This window comes from Schistocerca serialis, chromosome 1 (assembly GCF_023864345.2).
Source record: "Schistocerca serialis cubense isolate TAMUIC-IGC-003099 chromosome 1, iqSchSeri2.2, whole genome shotgun sequence".
NCBI lineage: Eukaryota > Metazoa > Arthropoda > Insecta > Orthoptera > Acrididae > Schistocerca > Schistocerca serialis.
The window spans coordinates 372,355,341-372,376,626 of record NC_064638.1 but is presented as its reverse complement, the minus strand read 5'-3'; the positions used below and the strand labels follow the sequence as shown (position 1 = coordinate 372,376,626).

At 41.7% G+C, this 21,286-nt stretch overlaps 1 protein-coding gene across 4 annotated transcripts in view; it reads left to right on the top strand.

The window, feature by feature from the left end:
* LOC126470669 (GATA zinc finger domain-containing protein 1) overlaps positions 1 to 21,286 on the top strand; it is a 63,924-nt gene that overhangs the window by 17,744 nt on the left and 24,894 nt on the right. For all 4 annotated transcript variants that reach the window (XR_007586275.1, XM_050098666.1, XM_050098673.1 and 1 more), the window contains exon 2: positions 16,100 to 16,159. Coding sequence is in view for 3 of the 4 variants with exons in the window: in XM_050098666.1 (XP_049954623.1) it covers positions 16,100 to 16,159 (60 nt within the window). In the remaining variant the exon portion in view is untranslated. The remainder of the gene's footprint in view (positions 1 to 16,099; positions 16,160 to 21,286) is intronic.

Below are 21,286 nucleotides of genomic sequence, written 5' to 3'. Positions count from 1 at the left end.
GCAAAACTGTGAAATAAGACACTTGCTGCTCCATGGTCACAAGCCTGAAACTACAATGGATATACTTTTCTCATTTTAACTCAGGATGACTACATGAAACATCTCATCACCATAACCAGAGAAGCAAGACAACTGACTCGCATGTGGACGTTCAGGAGATTGATATGTATTTTTACGTCTGTGTGGAAAGTGAGACTGTCGGAAAAGTTATTGAAGTGCCGATTTGGGCTTTATTGTATCCATTGTCGCTTGTTGGATGTAACATATGAAGTGTAGGATTCTGACCCTTCAAGCAGACAGGGCAGAGATGTCATCCATGTCCTCCTTAAGAAGGTGTACTACGGTCCTGATGGGGGCTTCTCATTTGAGGAAACTAAAGACTTGCTACCTCCAACGCTCATCATAGTGAAGAGCATGTGACAACTTGGACAGAGTGTAAGGATCTGCTAGGTGCTGCCATAAGGATGACCATTGACAAGATCTGGATCCAGGATGCTGTATTAAGCTCCAGTGGAAACTTCTGAAATAGTGGGTCACTGTTTCTCCAGGAGAGGAAGCAATGCTGTGAGCTGTAGTGCATGCAGTGTGGCATAGCAGTTAGCATCACTGGCAGGCATGCTGTGAGTATCCAATTTAAATCTAAGCACTAGCAGTTATTTTTTATTTAGTATTTGACATTTCTGGAAGTTTCTCGAAATTTCTTGTGTTTTTAATGTTTCTATGTTGTGGAATATTTGATATTCGTATAAATAGCAGCACTCTGTGTCCAGGAGTTCAGTTCTCTTGTGGATTTATGTCGGTGTTCTTAATAAACATACTTTCAGTGCTAAGTTTTGTACTTCAGCGATGACCCTACATGTGGGTTTGGACTTGTTGATAATGGTGTGACAATCTCATGGTTAAAAGAGGAGCTAACCTGGATGCAAATTTTGTATGAATCTGATAGTCATTCCATCAGTCACTGATGCTTTGTTCTTTTTTAGTGATTTCAGCTGTTTCTCAGTACCACTAAGGTTAATGTCTATGTTATTCGTCACCCTTGTAATGGTGCAAGAATTAAAATGCCGCAGTACTCCTGGATTTTCCTTTGTGAGGAAATGTGAAATGAACATTCAGCATTTCTGCTTTTGTTTGAATCTTTAATTTCAATTCCTGTGCCATTCATAAGTGTGATGTTACTAACTTAGATGCCACTGACACCCTGTACACATGGCCAGAATGCCTTTGGGGATTGTTAGACGTTTCAATAAGTTCTGGTTCAAAAGTTAATGAAGTATTCAAGTATTGCCCTTTTGATGACCAAATGCACTTAATTTGGCATCTTAATCTGTTGTCCAGTGCTACAGATAACACTATTGTGCAGCAGTTGCTATTTCTTTAGAAGCTTCTTTGTGAGCCTCTGTGTCGTGGATCATTCCCATCATGACCTTGTTCTGCTAGGTACATGTCTATCCAGTGCTTGATCAGCTATTTTTCTATCTTCAGCCACAGTTGCTCTACATTCTCCTATCCAGAGTTAAATGTTTCAAATTCTTCATAGGGAACAACATTACTGCCTTCTTATTTAATTTACTGATCATGTAGGCCTATATAGTACTGCTTATTTTAGTTGCCCATTGTACTTCAGTAATTACTGCTGCAATTGCTTCATTGTCGTGTCTGTTTGTTGCCTCTCGATCAAAGATTTGTCAATTGTTATTGGGCTTCCAAGCTATTCATCTGGATGCCAAAGAATGTGTTCATTGATTGTTATTGCATTTACTGAAAATCTCTCACCGAGTGCAATGACCCAAGTGACTGGAAAAAACGCAGGTGACTCCTCTATATAAAAAGACTAAAAGAATCTTTCCACAAAATTACAGATCATTATGCTTAACACTGATTTGCTGCAGAATTCTTGACTGCATTATGAGTTCATATACAATAAATTTATGTGAGGCAGAAAAGCTTCTGTCCACAAATCAGCACTTACTTAGAAAGCATCATTGGTGAAAAACTCAGCTTGCCCATTTCTCACGCAATATCCTGCAAACCATAGGTGAAGAGCAGCAGGCAAATTCCGTACTCCTTGGTTTCCTAAAAGTATTTGATGGCATGGTCCACTGCAGACTGTTAAGAAAGGACAAGCATATGAAATTGGTTCCCAGGTATGTGAGTGGCTCCAAAGACTTCTCACGTAATAGAACCCAGTACAGTGTTCTGGACAGTGTGTATTCATCACAGACGAGGGTATCATCAGTAGTATCCCAAGGAAGCATGATAGCGTCTCTCTTGTTCTCTATGTACGTAAATTATCTGACTGATAGAACAAGCAGCAATCTGTGGTTGTCTTCTGATGACACTGTACTGTACAGGAAAGTGTCATCATTGTGTGATTGTGGGAGGATAAAGGATGACTTGGAAAAAAATTATATTTGATGTGACAAATAACAGCTTCCTTTAAATGCAGAAATATTTAAGTTAATGCAGATGCGTAGGAAAAATAATGTAATATTCAAATGCAGTATTAGTAGTGTGCTGCTTGACAGTGTCATGGTGATTAAATATTTAGCTGTAACATTGCAAACCAATGTGATATGGAACAAGCACTTAAGGTCTTTAGTAGGGAAGGCACATGGTAGACTTCAGTTTATTGGGGGAATTTTAGGAAAGTGTAGCTCATCTATGAACAAGATCATGTATAGAACACTAGTGTGACCCATCCTTGAGTACTGTGCAAGTAGCTATTTTGACATTAGAGTCCATGACGAGGGTTGCTGACATGATCAGCAATGACATTGGATTGAAGAGGAGAGGCTCTGGTGATAAAGACTTGGCGGCTGCCGCTTCTGCTGACAGCGATGCTTGCTCAGCTCAGTGGGAGGCACAACCACCTGCTGCAGGAAGCAAACCTGCCATTAGTGCTGTTGAAGTCCTGACTGTCGGGATAGGCAGGCTGGCTTGCACGACCCATGTTGTGGTCAGAGCTGATGGAAAACAAGACTTTGGCCTACATCTCAACAGGAGGCTCTGTGTCCATCCTGTGATGCAACTGGTTGGCGTGCCACGAGTTGATCTTCAGTGCAAATCATGAAGACAGGCTTATTGCGTCGTCTGTGGACAACAGCCAGAATCCAATGAGGGCACCATCCAAAAGTCCTGGTCCACCTGGCACCATTGGGGTACGTTTGCCCAGCAACAAGAGGTTGAGAAGTGTCCATGACTGATAGCCATGCAGGAGCTGAGTGGGACTTTTGACTCCAAACCTTTAAAAAAACCTTGGCCAGAAAATCTTTTACATACTTTTGCATCTGTGTCTTAAATGTTCAGACAAGGCATCCTACCTGGCCATTTGACTGTCGATGGAAGGGAGGCATTGTGAAATGGTGAATGCCATCGTGTGTACAAAAGTTCTTGAAAGATTGAAGCACAAACTGAGGTCCATTGCCCAAACCCAGATGCAAGGCAAGCCTTCTATGAAAAATATCTTTGCTAGGGCTTTTACAATCGTGTATGCTGTCATAGATGGACGACATAAAGAAAAACAGAACAAGGCATAAATTGCCAATAACCAGAAAGTGTCTAAAAAGGACCAGCTATATTAGTGTAGACTCTTTCCCAAGACTGTGTTGGAGCAGGGCATGGTGAAAAAGGCAGTGCACAATGTCACCTGGTAACCAGGGTGCTTCTGGCAGTATGTGACAAGTTGTTCCATCTCATGATTGATACCCACCCAAAACACATGGTGGTATGCCAACTGTTTTGCGCAGGAGATCCCCCAGTGAGCCTAACGTAATAAGCAGAGGACTTCCTGCCGCAGAGCTACTGGAAACATGACCCTTCTGTTGTCAGGAGAATAACGCCATTCAAGACGGAGAGGTGATAGTGTGATGCATAATAATTCTGAAGTGAAGTGGGCCAGATGCCCGGCCTGGAGGACTGTCGGGCAACCCATGTTGTATCACATGTACAACCTGTTGAAGCATGGATCCACTACCACAGCATAGGCAACATGGGAAGTGCTGATGGGGAAGTTATCTGCCGTATGTCTTGCCTCTGTATCCAGGTGAGAACAGAGCAGTTTCTCCTGAATGAATAAGGAGTCACGGCCTGTGTGGAGCTGGGACAAAGCATCTGCGTATGCGACGAGGGACAAAATTGGATCTCATAGTTGTACCAGGACAAGAACAGAGACCAGTGCAGAAAACAATGAGTGGCTAAGTGTAGTGAGAATGCCAACTGGCTAAACAGGGAAACAAAGAGCTTATGGCTGGTAAGTAAAAGAAATTTTGTGCCATACAAGAACACTTGAAATTCATTTACGTCAGAGACAGTAGCAAGAGCTTCTTTTTCCACCTGACAATAATATTGCTGAGCCGAGTTGAGTGTTTTGATGGAGTGGCTGAAGGCTGTTTGGAGCCATCTGAATGGTAATGGGCCAGGACTGACCCCACCTCATACTCAGACACATCCATGGCGAGAACTAGATGCTTGCCAGATTGAAATGTTGCAAGATTGTTACACACAACGCGTTGCAGACACTGTCCTTAAGCTGCACAAAAGCATGCTTACAAACTGCAGACCAAACAAAATGAGCACATTTCCGCAGCAACAGATGCAAGGGGTGGACAAGAGTAGCTGCTCTGGAAATAAACTTATGACAGTAAGCAACTTTGTTGAGGAATGTGTGAAGTTCTTTTAGATCAGATGGGTGTGGCAAACTCATAATGGCAGCAATATTTTGTTCCATGGGGTGCACACCCTGCCACAAAATTCCATGAACCAAATAAACAATGAAAGACTGGAAAAAGTGAGACTTTTTGAGATTACATTTGAGGCATGTGGCCCGGAGAACAGAAAATAAAGAACGGAGGTTATATAGGTGATCCTCCAATGTTAGATCCTCAACCTGAAGGGCAAGCTGATACACCTTCTTATCTGAGGCTGAACAAATGATCACAACTCTGATAATGATTTTTGCATAAGACTCATATGTAGCCTTGATGACTCAACATTTATGACAAAGGCCGTGAAGCTTGGTCACCCAAGCGCAATAAGATTGCTGCAGCTGTTTGCAACATTGGTAGAATTGATTACGCAAGGTGACCACATGTGTACACGTGTGGTGATTGGCAGACAAAAAACTACATATATTATCAAATTTTAAGTGAGGTTGGTTCTTGCAAAGGGGCTAACTGGCACAGTAAGTGATATGCACAAGGGGGAGGGGGGTCCTGCACAAGAAAAGAGCTTCACAGACATCCTTGTTGACCGCTCGGAATGCCAAGAAACATTGACGATGCCTCTTCTTGTAACTTGTAAGTATCCCAATCTTCTGTGGTTTCATCACGCTTAGGTGGGTGACCTGCGGAGAGGGGGGGGGGGGTAATGGCAGCAGGTGAACAACTGGCAGTGGAGCCTGGATCAACGTAACCATCAACCATTCCAACACAGCCATATGTGCCTGCTGTTGCTGCATTGAAGAACTGAATGGAAGGAAGCATGTGAAAATTCTTCCCAACATCGTTGCTACTTGTATTTTAACTAAGAACACAAGAAAACACACAACCATAAAAGATGTTCACATTAATTGGGTCATGGAGTGGCATCAACAAGAATAGAGTAACAACAACAACAACAACTCAGTAAAGGTAGTTACATGCCTCGAATACATTGACAGATGTATTCTTTTAAAGGCCCTGTCCCAGTCAAGTGTCACTGATGTGGCGCTGCACGCGCACGGCAAACCAGGTGATAACGGTCAGTGACTGGGCTGTCCCTGGTGGCCATCTTGGGTAATTGTGGGTGCACCATTTGAATGTCGGCACACACTACGCCTGCCTTAATGACCCACCTTACGTATGCTGTGGGCAGTAGTTGTTGTAACAGTGAGTTTACTGCGACCTTGAAGTTGGAGAATGTTGCTATTAACATTTTTACATACTGTTTGATTAGTTATGTTGTTAAATCATTCCTTTAACAAACCTTTTAATTAAAATGACTACTCCTTGCATTTAAATGAATTAAAATTACAATTAAATTGTTTATGTTGATGATAAATAACCTTAACTGTTTATTTTTAATAAATAGCCATAAAACATTTTTGTTTTTGCAGGGTGCCTGTACCCTCAGTGAATTAGAATAGAAAAGAGCAATATTGTCGCAGAAGAAGCTGAGTAGCACAGTCACTGTGGTGTAGTGGTTATGATACTAGACTGTGGCATGAAGGGTCGTGAGTTCAAAACTCACCTGAACTGTAAAATTTTAATTTCTATATTCGGTTCGAGTACATTCTAGAAGGATCCACAAATATCAAGAATTGTTCGTCATTCATCTAATTACACCTTCTTCAACGTGACATTAGGCCATCAGGCCATGGCAGAGCTGCCATTTATGTGGAGAGAAACCCGAGTTCAAGCCATATTCAACATATCACAATCTATTGGAGACAGAAGAAGAAGAGGACGTTACAATGACAGCAACTGTGTCCACCACATGTGGCATCCTTCTGGGTTCTCTGGTGACGAGGGCCAAGATCCAAACAAGCAGCTGAAGGTATATGAGCATGTAGCCAAATTTAACAAATGGGATGACACCTCGTGTTTGGCTAACGTATTTTTCTACTTGGAGGGCACTGCCAAGCAATGGTATGAGAACAACGATGAGAACTTCACAAGCTGCAAAGTATTCCAAGTGGAACTGTGCAAGTATTTCGGCAACACACAATGACAGAAGTGCAAGGCTGAAGATAAATTATTTAAGTGCAGGGCACAGCGTACAGGAGAAACTACATCATCCTACATTCAAGACGTCTTGGAGCTGTGTAAAATAGTGAGTTCTAGAATGGAGGAGGAAGATAAGGTTGCACATCTCACGAATGGTGTTGCTGAGAACATGTATCAAGCCCTATTCCTGAAGGAGGTTTCGACAGCAGATGAGTTCATAAAATAGTGCCAGTATATCAAGACAATGCATCAAAAAAGAATTACATGCAAGAAGGTTGAACGGCGTCCAAACATCAAATCGATGTCTGTGATGGAGGAGGGAACTGATTAAACAAGTGTTCTTCGCCGGATAGTGAGAGAGGAAGTTCAGAAGGCACTTGGATTGCACAGCGAACAAAAAACAGAGACGCTTCAAGAGGTCATAAGGGAGGAAGTGAAACAGACATTGAACCCAATCTCTCGTCCTTCATTTCCCTTTAAAACGGTGAAAAAGTCGAGACCCAGGTAAAGTTATGTTCCTACAATACCGTATGAGGAACCTGTTTGGGCACCAAGGAAGACTTACATCTGGAGGACCCAGGATAACCAACCAGTATGTTTCCACTGCAGATGACTGGGACATGTGGTGCGCTATTGTCGAGAAAGGCAGCGGATATTTGATGACGCCCGAGCCAGCAGATAGCAGACCGATCTTGGCCGACACCAACTCCAGGATGACGCAGATGAACAAGAGGATGTGGGTACAGGACGAAATAGGTCACCATCACCGCAAGCTAGCCGCTGGAGAGGACGCTCTCCAACACTCCAATCAAGGTCTCCATTGCCGTTTAGAAGCTGCAGCCAATCACCTAGCCACCGCAACCTGGAAAACTAAATGGTGCGACCTTCCTTGGAGGTGAGGCTGCCAAAGAGAAAAATCCTCTGCCGTCGATCACTAAAAAATGATACGAAACTACATCAATATCCTCATGGATGGCTGGCCAGCCCCAGCTCTTGTGGACTCTGGAGCATCATATTCAGTCATTTTGGAGAAGTACCTTGCCAGTTGCAGAAAACCGTATTCATTGTGAACAAAACATCTCTGCTGAAGGTGACTAATTGGAAATATGTAAAACCTACAGGAAGATGGGTCATTCGTGTGGGTATAAGTGGCCATACACAACCCTTAGAGTTCATTGTCTTACAAGAGTGTAGTCATGATATTATTATCGGATGGAACTTTTTGAAAGCTTCTCAGGCATAGATTGTGGTCACTTGAAGATTATGCTAGATGAGATGAGATACTGTGGACAGGAAGATGTGCATCCGAGTGTGTGAAGACTATGTGTTGTGGATGAAGTGATCATTCCTGCAGCCAGTGCTAGAAAGGTAACTGTCATGTGTCATGCCATGCATCAACCCATGGATCTTGTAGTGGAATGTAAGAGAAGCATACCACTGAAGAATAACTTGGTCATCCCAGCCTCTGTCGTCTCGTTTAAGAATGGATTCAGTGAATTGGTGGATAGTTAACTGTCACTGAGAACCGCAGATCCTTCCAAAACGCATTTGTGTAGCAAACACCAAGCCATTAATTGCCAAAAAGCTGAGCATCATAGAAACCTCCCATACCGAGTTTGTGGGCAAAATTAGTGCTGCCACTACGAGACAAGATCTTCTAGCTCGACTTTCACCAGATTTCACTAAGGAACAACAGAAGAAGCTACTTGCCATTCTTCAAGAGTTCTCTGAATGCTTCAATCCACAGGTGATGAGCAAATTAGACGAATCGACGGTGAAGCACCGGATTAGCACTGGAGACCATCATCCTACCCAGAGAGCATACCGCATGTCAGCAACAGAATGTTGAGTAATTCGCGACAAGGTAGAGATAATGATGAGGAATGACATCATTCAGCCTTCGCAGAGCCCATGGTCGTCACCAGTGGTTCTCATCAGGAAGAAGGATGGCAGTTGACATTTTGTCTTGATTACAGGAAGCTTAATAAGATAACTAAAAAGGACATTTACCTCCTTCCACAAATTGACGATACACTAGATTGTCTGAAGGGGGCTAAGTTTTTCTCAACCATGGACATGTACTCGGGATACTGGCAGATTGAAGTAGATGAGGCTGATCGTGATAAAACCGCGTTTCATCACCCCTGAGGGCCTGTATGAGTTTAAGGTAATGCTGTTTGGTTTGTGTAATGCACCAGCAACTTTTTAACGGATGATGCATAATCTTCTGAGGCACCTGAAATGGACGATGTGTCTTTGTTATTTAGGTGACATTATAGTGTTCGCAGAGAGAGTTGATGAACACATAAGAAGACTGAGGGCTGTTCTTAAGTGTCTCCAACAAGGCAGACTGAAACTTAATCCACCTTGTGTCAAATTAAGGTGTACAGCCAGACCCAGAAAAAGTGAGATCTGTAACGGAATTTCCTATTCCTAAAAGTATTAGAGATGTGAGAAGCTTCCTCGGATTATGTTCTTATTGCTGTCGTTTTATCAAAGATTGTTGTATCAAAGCCAGGCCACTCCAAGAGTTAAAAGCCAATGCTAAATTTATCTGAGAGCAAGATTCTTTCAATGTTGTGTGAAAAGCTGTGACAACTGACCCTGTACTTTGTCTGTATGATGAGAGAGCACCTACAGAACTACATACAGATGCCAGTGGGTATGGGATCGATGCTGTTCTGGTGCAAATTTCGGATGGAAAAGAGAAAGTTATAGCCTATGCTTCTAGGACACCTACAAAAGCTGAGAGAAACTACTCAACTACAGAAAGAGAATGTCTAGCTGTGATCTAGGTCATGTGCAGATTTCGACAGTATCTCTATGGAAGACCATTCACAGTTTTTACAGACCATCATTCACTTTGCTGGTTGACAGGTCTTAAGGATCCAATAGGACGACTCGCCAGGTGGGCACTATGTCTTGTAGAGTATGACATTACCATAGTGTACAAAAGTGGAAGAAAACACCAAGATGCCGACTGTCTCTCAAGAAATCCTGTGCAAGACTATGAAGACTTTGATGGAGATAGTGACTGTCTCGCTGCACTTCAGAATTTCTCTGCTGAGCAGGAGGAGGACATGTGTTTCAATTTTCTTGCCTTAAATTGGTTAGAGGATGTGCAAGAAAAACTTTGATCCGTTTGGAAAGAGGTGGCTACCAGTGATTCCTAAACACCTGCACTTAGATGTTCTTCAGAAAGTCCATGAGACACCTGAGGCCGGACATTTATGATTTATTAAGACATACGATAGGATCTGCAAGAGATTTTTCTGGCCAGGTTTATTTAGGCGTGCCCTTCACTATGTGTTGCACTGTCGAGAGTGCCAGAGGATAAAGTCAGTTCCTCGGAAACCACCTGGCTGACTCATACCAATTCCACCAGCCGAAACGGCTTTCCAGCGTGTTGGGATTGACCTCCTCAGAAGATTTCCAACATCTGCTAGTGGCAATAGATGGATTATTGTTTGCACTGATTATCTGACATGCTATGCCATTACAAAAGCCGTGAAAATAACCGAAGCATTCAAGGCAGCCAAATTCATAGTGGAAGACATTGTATTAAAACATGGTGCCCCAGGGTTGTTAATTACAGATCAAGGGAAAGTTTTTCAATCGAGTCTTGTGACAAAAATAAACCAGCAGTGCAACATTACTCATCACATGACGACTGCCTACCATCCGCAAAATGACGGGCTTACTGAACGCCTTAATAAGACTTTTGCCGACATACTATCACCGTTCGTCAATGTTGAGCAGTGCAACTGGGATGAGGTGCTACCTTTTGTGGTGTTTGCCTACACCACCGCCAAACAAGATACTACAGGATGTACGCCATTTTTCCTCGTGCATGGGCGTGAGGTGACTACAACGATGGACACTGTGTTTCTGTTACATCCTGATGACGTGGATGATGACTACATTGGCCAGTTTTTCAACCAGGGCTGAGGAAGCTTGGCAGTTAGCTGGACTTTGCATGCTGCAGGCTCAAGAAAACAATCGCCGAAGGTATGACGCGAGCCACTGCCCTGTTGTCTACCAGCTTGGCAACCTCGTCTGGATCTTCACTCCTGTTCGGAAGGTTGGTCTCTCTGAGAAGCTCCTCAGGAGCTACTTTGGACCTTATAAGATTGTAAGACAGTTGTCTGATGTTACTTATGAAGTTGAAGATTTCGACCCCGACACAAGACGACGAAAGATCAGAGCTTCGTTCCTTCGAATGAAGCCCTATAAGGATCCTGCAGTCCAGGATAAATTCGAAGCTCCAGCAACAAGCAACTGGAAAGGTGACAAAGAACGTAGTGGCAAAGGAAATTCTAAGATGATCACCGCCAGGGCGAACATCAGTCGTTGGGAGTTGGAGTATGCAGGACCAATGACTTGCTCCCGGACTAGGAGGACGTAACATCGAGACGCTGTTCTCTTAAGGAGGGAGCAGTGTCACAGAAGAAGCTGAGTAGCACAGTCATTGTGTTGTAGTGGTTATGATACTAGACTGTTGCATGGAGGGTCGTGAGCTCAAACCTCACCTGAACTGTAAAATTTTAATTTCTATATTCAGTTTGAGCACTCTAGGAGTATCCACAAATATCAAGAATCATTGTACTGAAATGTTCTGTAACTGTATATATACACTGTATGTATTCTGGCCAGAGGCAGCTCTTGTACATGCAAGTGCTGAATAAACGTTTGTTAAGTGAAGTTAGTGTTCGTCATTCATCTAATTACACCTTCTTTTAAGTGACAGTATTTAATAACATTAGTAATTACAAAACTTGCAGAACAGCTACAGTATGTTATCTAAATTTGCTTCTGTTACACTGAAACAAGTTCACTATCCATACAAAGGTAGGGATTGACAGTCAAGAATAAAGTTCAGTAGATGTGCTTATGTGCACATAGGTGACTTCACTGTGAGCTGAGTGGCAGACTGCACTGTACCTTGTTCTAGCATTATGCCATGTCTTAACAGATAGACCTCAAGCAACATGTTGGAGCAGTGATTCATCATTGGTAGACCTCTGAGATGTTATTTGACCACAATTCAGGATCTTAAGAAACCCTTCTACACTGTACTCCCTCCAAGCTTGTGGTGGCTCGCTGCAAGAGGAGAAAATGTCTAATCACATGTTTCTTATGGAATACCTGTGTAAAGCACATATTTGTTCCTCCAGCAGTAATTTGAAGACATTCTCTCCATCCCATTGTTTGTCAAGCAAATGGTATTTCCTGTTGGTTTTCCCAATGTATGCTGCTGATTTATAGTGAAAGAGTAACACAAGTTGAGGGAGAACTTGTTACCACCATTCACAGTAAATAAGCAACTCTGTGGCGAAGCAAGCTGGAATCCTTTTACTTCCCCTCTTGTTTTGCCATCTGTCTCCTTAAATTCATTTTTTCATTTTTGACTAATTACTATGAACATACGTGAGTATAATCTGCATTTCCATAAAAGAGAAATGTTGGCCCTCAGTTTTAAAGAATATACCACTAGATTTAATTTTGTGCTTAGTTTTATGTATGTAATTCATTTTCTAATTTATTTTGACTATTCCTAGTTAATATTTTTGTTACAGTGTGAAATCAGTAATTATTTTGTAACTTAAATTCTATTGTTGACATGTAAATAAATATAAATTCTGTACTAATTGCAAACATTTGGAGGAACAGCTAATGGTATTCTTAAAGAATGTGAATGTATTTGACTCTGTTCAAAAACATGTTAGCAAAGCCAGCCCTTAATGAATTCCAAAGTAATTTTTAGTTTCGTCAAAAGTATTGTTTGCATAGGTATATATGTTAACTTCATCATTTAAACAAATAATGTGACTTAACCCTTGAAGTAGAAGAAACTGTTAAAATCACACAATTTTTCGATGTATTCAGTAAATTTAATGAGTCAAGTTTTAATTGTAATTTTTGTAAATTAAACATTGAACAATGTATAGTTTCAGTGCCTGTTATTGTGAGGATATATAAGGGCCCGGCATTGGTCCCGAGACAGTCAGTTCACGGCAGAGTTTCAGACTCGGAACCCATATTGGTTAGATCAACAACAATGCATCAACTTAACTGTGAAATAAATGTTACACCAGTAGGCCATGTGTTAAAGCAATGACAGTGTCTATTCAGTTTATTTGAAAGACTGTGAAATATGTGGTTAGGTTTTTACTTCTCGTAGATGTTCAACAGTAAACTGTCATAGCAGTATGTGGATGTTTGCCTGCAACATATTAATGAGGCGTATCGAAAGTTAAACAATAGTGCACTGGCCATATAACTGTGTATTATTGAGGGGTTGTGAACAGTGAAAGTAAAGAACTGTGAAACGCAAATATGCACCTGTCGGCTACGTCATTTACAGTAGTCAGTGTTGAACTTGCACCCCCATTTTTCAGCCAGTATAGCAACGTAGTACGTCGACACCGAGGACAATATATGAGGAAATAAAGTAGGCGAATGTAACAACTTCCTTCCATCTGAAGAAAAAAAAGGAGAGTGAAAGACATAAGTGCCTCCAAGATGTGCTGTTTCTGCAGAGCTGGGATATTGCTCTTTCTGAAGAGCTCAGATATTGCTCTTTGCTTACTTCAGAAAATATAATTCAGATCACACATTTTGTAGACAGCACTAAGTTATTTATTATTAAGGCTTTCATGCCATCTATTCCTGCTAACAGTGCTTTTTCCAGATATCTCACATGCAGTTTGTTAAAGTTATTGCAGAAATACTCTTATAGAAAGAACCCTTGTTCAATCAAATCAAACATCTGACTGCTGGACAAGATATTTTACTCAGGACTTGTGTTCTTAGGTTCAGAGAATTGTCTTGTGAAACCATTTATGTTTTTCAGAGGTACCAGGTCCATATATTGTCCTTGTGTGTGGTATAGATCATATCATATGCCAGTAATGCATTATCATGCCAAGTTACAAGGAGCTAATGAGATATGATACAGGTAGCCAATAATACCATTAACTGTATGCTGTATTTATTCTAGAAAACACAAGCTGCTTGCATGGTGTAGAAGCCCTTCTATCACTTTCTTCATTTGTCTCTTTTTGATATTTTCGTTACTGATATTTATTGCAATTTTGCACTTACTTTTTATGTTGAAATAGTTATTAATGATTTCTTATAAAAACAAAATCTTAATCTGGTAACTTGCTGATGTGTAGATTTAGCTTAGGGTGGGATATAACAGTTTTCATAATGTGTAGGCTTTCACGACGGGTGTATTCATTAGTTAAAACTTCTGGGCTGAGAGGCCCTGGTCAATCAGTAAAACTACTTCTTCCTGACATTTTGTTGCCAACTGCAGGCAACATCTTCAGAGCTCAGCCAACGACTGTCATTGACTCAACGACTGTTGTTGACTCATCTCGGAAGATGACGTTACATTGCCAACTGCGGGCAACATCTTCTGAAATGAGTCGATGACTGTCTTTGACTCAACAGCTGTTGTTAACTCATCTCAGAAGATGTTGCCCAGTCGGCAGTGAAACGTCAGGAAGAAGAGGTTTTACTGATCGTCCATGGCCTCTCAGCCCAGAAGTTTTAACTAATGGAAAACAGTTTTATTTGACAAGATGAAATGATACATATATGACTTGTTCATATTTTTACTTCTGCTGCATTTCATTACATTTTTTATGATGATTGAAAGTATGTCATGTTATTCTTGCATTAATGGCTACTGATAATTCTGCTTTGTCAAGCTTGTTATCCATCGTCTCTCACAGCAATAGGTCTCATGAATCCCTCAGTGAGACCTCAAAACAGATTAAAAGTGTGGTTTTTTATTCTCTTCCACCTCCATCCCCCTCCCTGCCGCCTCTCATTCACTACCCTTCCTTTCCATAACAGTGTAGTTCAGAGCCAACCAACTTTACAGAGGCTTACACATGACATGGAAAGAATAAAATGTAGCATAAAATCCTCAGCTATGGCCCAGAGGATGGACTGAATGCAGAGTTTCAACTACATCCATTATCCAACAGTGATGGGCCTTTAGTATCATGTAACAGCCTCTTTGGAGTTTAGAATGAATGAAGAGAAGCTAGCAGTAAGTTAAACCTTGGAGTCAGTCTGTTACACATGCTTGGGTAGGTAATTCGAAAAATGCTGCCTGTTGAAAGCATGCATCCAGATATGAGCTTGATCTGCCATACTTTTAACAAGCAGTTAATGTTAATGGCAAGAATAAAGTTATTTCACTCTCATGAAAACCTGTAAAATAGGGAACGGCAACCATTCACCTGCAGCAGACTGATACCTGGTGCTCATAAACATGTAACAGAAAACAGTATTCGCACTAGCTTTCAAATCTTTCTCTTTTTCATGTAAAAATACATGCATTCACTCACACAACCACATGGTGATCCAAATGTACTAGCCCACAGTAGGAGTGTGACTGATTACTGAATTGCTTTATTGAGAACAGTTGCCTGTGTAGAAGGAAGAGGGGAAAGGGTAGCGAAAGACACACAAGGCAAGGAGACGATAGTGAGGTAGTGTAAGGCAGGTTTTTGGCAGATGACTCAGTGGCTGTACAAGATCAAAGGAGATTAGGGTATAGAATACATAAGAGAGACAGGAAGAGGAGGGGGTTAAGGGATGGGAGTAAAGGAGAGGAAGGGGGCGAGGGACTTAGAGACAGTGAGGGGAGATATAAAGGGAGAGTGGGGGAAGGAGAAGAGTGGGGAGAGGGATGAAGGGGGGGGGGTGAGAGAGAGAGAGAGAGAGAGAGAGAGAGAGAGAGAGAGAGAGAGAGAGAGAGAGAGTGAGTGTGAGAGTGTGTGAGTGGGGGAGGGGGCTGTGGTGGGAGAAGACAGTACATAATCTGGATGGGGAAGCAATGGTGTTGACAGGAGAGAAAAGGGAATGTGAGGCAGTGGAGAGGTTTCAGCCAGAGGGATTGCAAAAGCACGTGATATGCTGGAGAAAGAATTCCCTCCTGTGTAGTTTAGAGAAACTTGTACTGGAAGGGGGTATCCAAATTACCTCTGCAGTGAACCATTATCATAGTTGTTAAAAAAAAGTATATAAATGCAAATTTCCAAAAACACATTGCTTACAATATCTGATTATACCAAAATTGTTTTGACACTGTGCCTGATGAGACATTGTAGACCTGCAGGAAGTTCACATCGCTGTAAAATGAACCCACATAGTCAAGTGAAAGCAGATATCTTATATTTTAATCTATCAATAACTGATATTCATGACAATAATATTAAATATTGTTCAATCCAGTCTGATTATGGTTATTACTTTCTCAAGATGATGACTGTCTTGTGCTGTTATTTGAAACACATGAATAACCTGAGCATACACCATTTTTTAAATAGAACTTTAACTAGCTGTGTCACTTATTTAAGTATTTACTTTTGCAGCCAACCAAAGCACCTACGGCAGTTGCTACACCTGTGACAAGCAATTACGTATTTTACAAGGTAAAATATTTATGAATCTCTACAAACTAAAGAATTAGATTTCTAAGAACTTTCATAAGAAAGGGAAGAAGGAGGTAAGAAGGAAAGAATTTACTTGAGGGAGAAAATAATTTCCTTGTTTCATGTCGTAATACGTTGCAATCATTTCTCTTCCCTTTCCTAGTAGTTACAACAAGGAAAATGTGATGCATTCATTTTGGAAACTGGTGGTGAAAATACTGTGTATCCCATATTTGACTGGACAAACTACAGTATTTAATAGTTATTTTATCAAACAAAGGATTATATTGATTATGTCTTACGAATTTTGTGCCATCCGCAGATATGTTTGGAATGTCAGTGTTGTTTCACCAAGACAACACAGCTAGTAATAATAGAATTACTATTGGCCAATTGTAGCTGTACGAGCAATTTTCAAGTGGGTTAGCAGGTACACAACCATAAATGTATATCATATGGCAGCTCTGATCATTTTTAAATGCACTCTGTGGGGGTTGGGGGATGTTGGTTGGGGGGGGGAGTGCGGTCATGGCTATGCAAGAAAAATCACGTTTTTGTTCCAAAGCGCCATATGACATGTATTTATTGGTGTTAATGACAATCTTATTTTTCAAATGTCGTATGACATACATTTGTGATTGTATTCCGGCTACAACACTTCAAAATGGGTCTGTAGCTGAAATTAGTAAATAGTATGATATAGATAAATATTATTGTGATTAACTGTACAGTCTTGGTGGATCATTGTTGTAATTCAAATGCATTCTGCCTTACACACTTTAATTTCTGGTAGGAACCTTCAGGTATTCAAAACTGCAAACAAAATTCTCTTATTCATATCAACTAGATAAATGTGCTTATATCAGCTTTATACCTGTGCTTACTTCAAAGTAATCTGACATTTTCTTTGTATTTAAGTAACTTAAACTAAAAGTTATGGTTTTCTAATCATAGCTACCTATCAGTCACAAAATACAGCATGTATATAGTTAAACTTTCACTCCATGAAACAGTGTAGACAAAAAACTATTTACTGTATTGATACCCAACTTCATAGGAGTGACGTTCAGACTGTGTGCTGCAGGATTTGCATTGTTAGTGTTAGTGTCAGTGTCAGTGTCATGACTTGCCAATAGGCACAGGTACTGGCACAGCAACATAGGGTTGAACAACAAACATCAGTGTGCATTATAGTTGCAGACAGTCAACATCTGTCTGGACAAGGTGAGCAGGGCTTTACCCATATAGCTGCTTTATCAGAACAACAGCAATAGTGCTGCTGCTCTTTACAAGTATTGATGCATTAATGGAGATCAGCGGGGTCCCTATTTCTGCTCTGGGTTGAACGTGATATGGAAGTTCGATTTAATTGAGGATTTGGGACCTGCTCCTGGGAGAGACTGATGGCCAATTGCAACCCAGATTGTCGAAGTTACTGTTTCCATGGCTGAGAATACTGGATGCAATGCGCAATCTTCAAGCACTGCACAAGCTTTGTCATGACAGTTGAAATGAAATGGTCGTATGGCATTTATTGTCTGGGATATCCCTTCAGGTTTTGGCTGCCGTATTGCAAGTCTTTGTAGTTGACGCCACTTCAGCGACTTGTGCGTCAATGATGATGTAAATGATTATGAAGGACATACAACACCCAGTCCCCTGTCAGGAATCGAACCCAGCCTCCCTTGCATGGCAGGTGAACCTTCCATGATACTCTATTGTGTCAGGAAGCAGTAGAGCAATCTCTCCTGTGGTCCCAGGCTATCATGGATACAGATGGTCGTCAGACTGAGTGATGTTTGTAACACAAACGTAAACATAGTATGCAGTTAACAAATGTTTCCCTCTCATGTGGAAATTAAAATGTGTTTATTTGAATGGTTTTTCATTATTTCCCTTCCAAACATCCATACAAATGTTTCCACAAAGTTTCATTGTCTGATGGTTCACCTGTTTGTCATGGGGGCTCACTCAAGTAGCAATAGTTTAGCTGTAACAGTGCTGTATGTGCCCAGAAAAATCTAGTAATTATTTATCATTAGCAGGCTGCAACATTTGTGGGTCAGTGCCAACTCTGGTGGGTATTATTTAAACTTTGAAAATATGTGATTTATTCAGGTTTTTTGAGGAAAAATAATACACAAAAGAATAGTATAACAGCATGAATCACGCCTTTGGGAGTATAAATTGATGGGTACTTAAGATGAAAAAGTCACATTCATATATTATATAACAGTTAGGTCCAAGCAATAAATAATTGTCAGTTTTGGCTCATACAAATTAGTAAATTAACGTATTTTGCATACAGTCATTCGTTGATCTTCATATCATCAGTGGGACCATGGAATGGTTCAATTCAAAAGTAATCACCACACACATTAAGACATCTATCCTACTGGGAGATGAGATTATCAATTTAGTACAGGGAATTCCTTTTTTCTAGAACACATTTGGCTGCTGACAAATCCACAACAGCACCTACGCATGTACCTTTTCTGACTGAAACTGATGTCCAAGCAAGTGTCTCTTCAGGTCACCAAGGATGCGAAAATCATACTGTAAAAGATCCTAGCTGTATGGAGGATGTTGCAGTGTTTTCCACCTAAATCACTGAAACATAGCCTTCATCTGATTGGCAGTGTGGGGATGGCTGTTATTGTGCAAAAAGTTGATTCCATCCAACAGCCCAAGAACAAATGGCATAGCCAACATTGGAAACTTCCTACATCTCCCTGGCCAAAGAAATCCAAAGCTGTTCACTCAAATTTCGAGAATGTCACGATGACCTTCTTAGACTACAGGGACCCTCTGCTCACTGAGTTTCTCGAATGTATAGCCACAGTCGATGCGCAGTGCTGTGAATACACTTTGCAGAAATGGTGACATACCCTGAAGTCAGACTGTCCAAGAATGCTGTCAGACAGAATCATCTTGTTGCACAATAACGCCTGCCCTACACTGCCAATTGGATGAAGGCTACGCTACAGGGATTTGATTCAGAAACTACAACATTCTTCACCACATAATTTTCACACCCTTGGCGACCTGAAGAGAGATGTGCATGGACATTGGTTTCAGCTGGATGAGGAAGAGCAAGCATGAGTGCAGTTGTGGATCTGTCAGTGGTCGACCATGTTGTATGGCAGAGAAATTGATCATCCCGTCTCCCATTGGGCTAAATATCCTAATGTATGTGTGGTTATTTCTTTTGAATGGAACCATTCCATGGTCTTATTGTGACAGGTGTTCAGTTTTCATTTGACTGCCCCTTATAATACAGGATTTAGTACAGGGAATCCCTGTACTCAGCTTTGACATAATGCACTCACAACTAGACAGACACTGTTTCGACCACGACTGGCACTTGCAACATATTGAGGGTATTGCACAGGTGCTGTTCATGGTCAGATAAAATGATATAACCTGCAGGCTTTGTGTTTATTCAACTCAGTGCACCACTGGGGCATTTGCCTAGCGATAGGAGCTTTTAGGATGAGTCCGGTGACCAGTGTCCTTGTGGAGGCTGGAGTCCCTCCATTGCAGGTTAGGCGTGCACAACTTCTTGTCAGTTATACTGCACCTGTTTGTAGTTGTCCTGTGCATCCAAATCACTGTCTCATTTTCCCACCCATGGCATTTCATCTCCTGCATCGGCGGCAGGTCAGAGATTCCAATTGCAGTTCGTGTCCGATCCCTCCTTTCCGAACTGGAGTCCTTGCCTTTACCACCTATACTTGAGGTCCATTCACGTACACCTCCATGGTGTGCACCTAGGCCGCGGCTTTGCCTGGACCTTTCACATGGCTGTAAGGACTCAGTTAACCCCTCGGCTCTCCACTGCCACTTCCTCTCGATTCTTGACATGTACCGAGGCCACGAAGTGGTTTACATCGATGGCTTGATGGCTGATGCTCATGTCGGCTTTGCATATGTCCATGGACGACATATTGAAGAGCATTCCTTGCCCGATGGCTGCAGTGTTTTCTCTGCCAAGCTGGTGGCTATATCTCATGCTCTTGAGCACATCGGTTCATGCCCTGGGGAGTTGTTTCTTCTGTGTACAGACTCCTTGAGCAGCCTACAAGCTATCGACCAGTGCTACCCTTGTCATCCTTTGGTAGCGACCATCCAGGGGTCCATCTATGCTCTGGAACGGTCCAGTCATTAAGTGGTGTTTGTCTGGACCCCAGGTCACGTCGGAATCCCAGGCAACGAACTTGCCAACAGGCTGGCCAAACAGGCTACACAGAAACTGCTTATGGAGATCGGCTTCTCTGCAACTGACCTGCGTTCAGTACTACACCGCAAGTTTTTGCAGCTTTGGGAGATGAAATGGCATAACCTCAGCATGTACAACAAACTGTGTGCCATTAAGGAGACTACGAATGTGTGGCAATCCTCCATGCAGGCCTCTCACAGGGACTCTGTGGTTCTCTGCCAGCTCCGCATTGGCAACACTTGTGTAACACACAGCTACCTCCTGCGCCATGATGACCCATTTCAGTGTTGGTGCAGCGCCTGGCTGACAGTGGCCCCATTTTATACAGGACGGTGGGTTTTATCGTTCTATATAAATTTTAGCACATGCCCTTTGTGTTCTCCACTCTAATGCTTTTAGGGTGGATGTTTTAATGTGTCGCAGAGTGGGTGGCTCTTCCTTTTTATTCTCGTGGTCGGCCAGCCACAGTCATCTCCTCTATTGTTTTTCCCCCTTCTACCTGTTTGTTGGTTCTCTCTGTAGTTTCTTTTTGTTTTTTGTCCATAGTAGTGTTGGTTGTCCTTCTGTCATTCTTCTGGTTCTTCCTTTCTCCTGTTATTGTGCTGTACATCTCTTCTTTTCCTTGTGTAATTATTTTACCGTGAACAAGGAACCGATGACCTCGCAGTTTGATCCCCCCTCCCCTGCCCTCTTTTAAACCAGCCAACCAACATACCTGCAGGCCTGGCTAGCATCTGCATTTTTGTTTCACCATGCATTTTTCATGATGTTTCCATATTTTTGTCCAACCCACAAATTAAAACTTTAGAGGGATTTGCAGGGCACCTTATGATTAATGTCACTCTTGTCACCCTGTGATTTCTACTATTCATGATCTTCTTTATGATCGTAGTCATACTGCTTTCTCA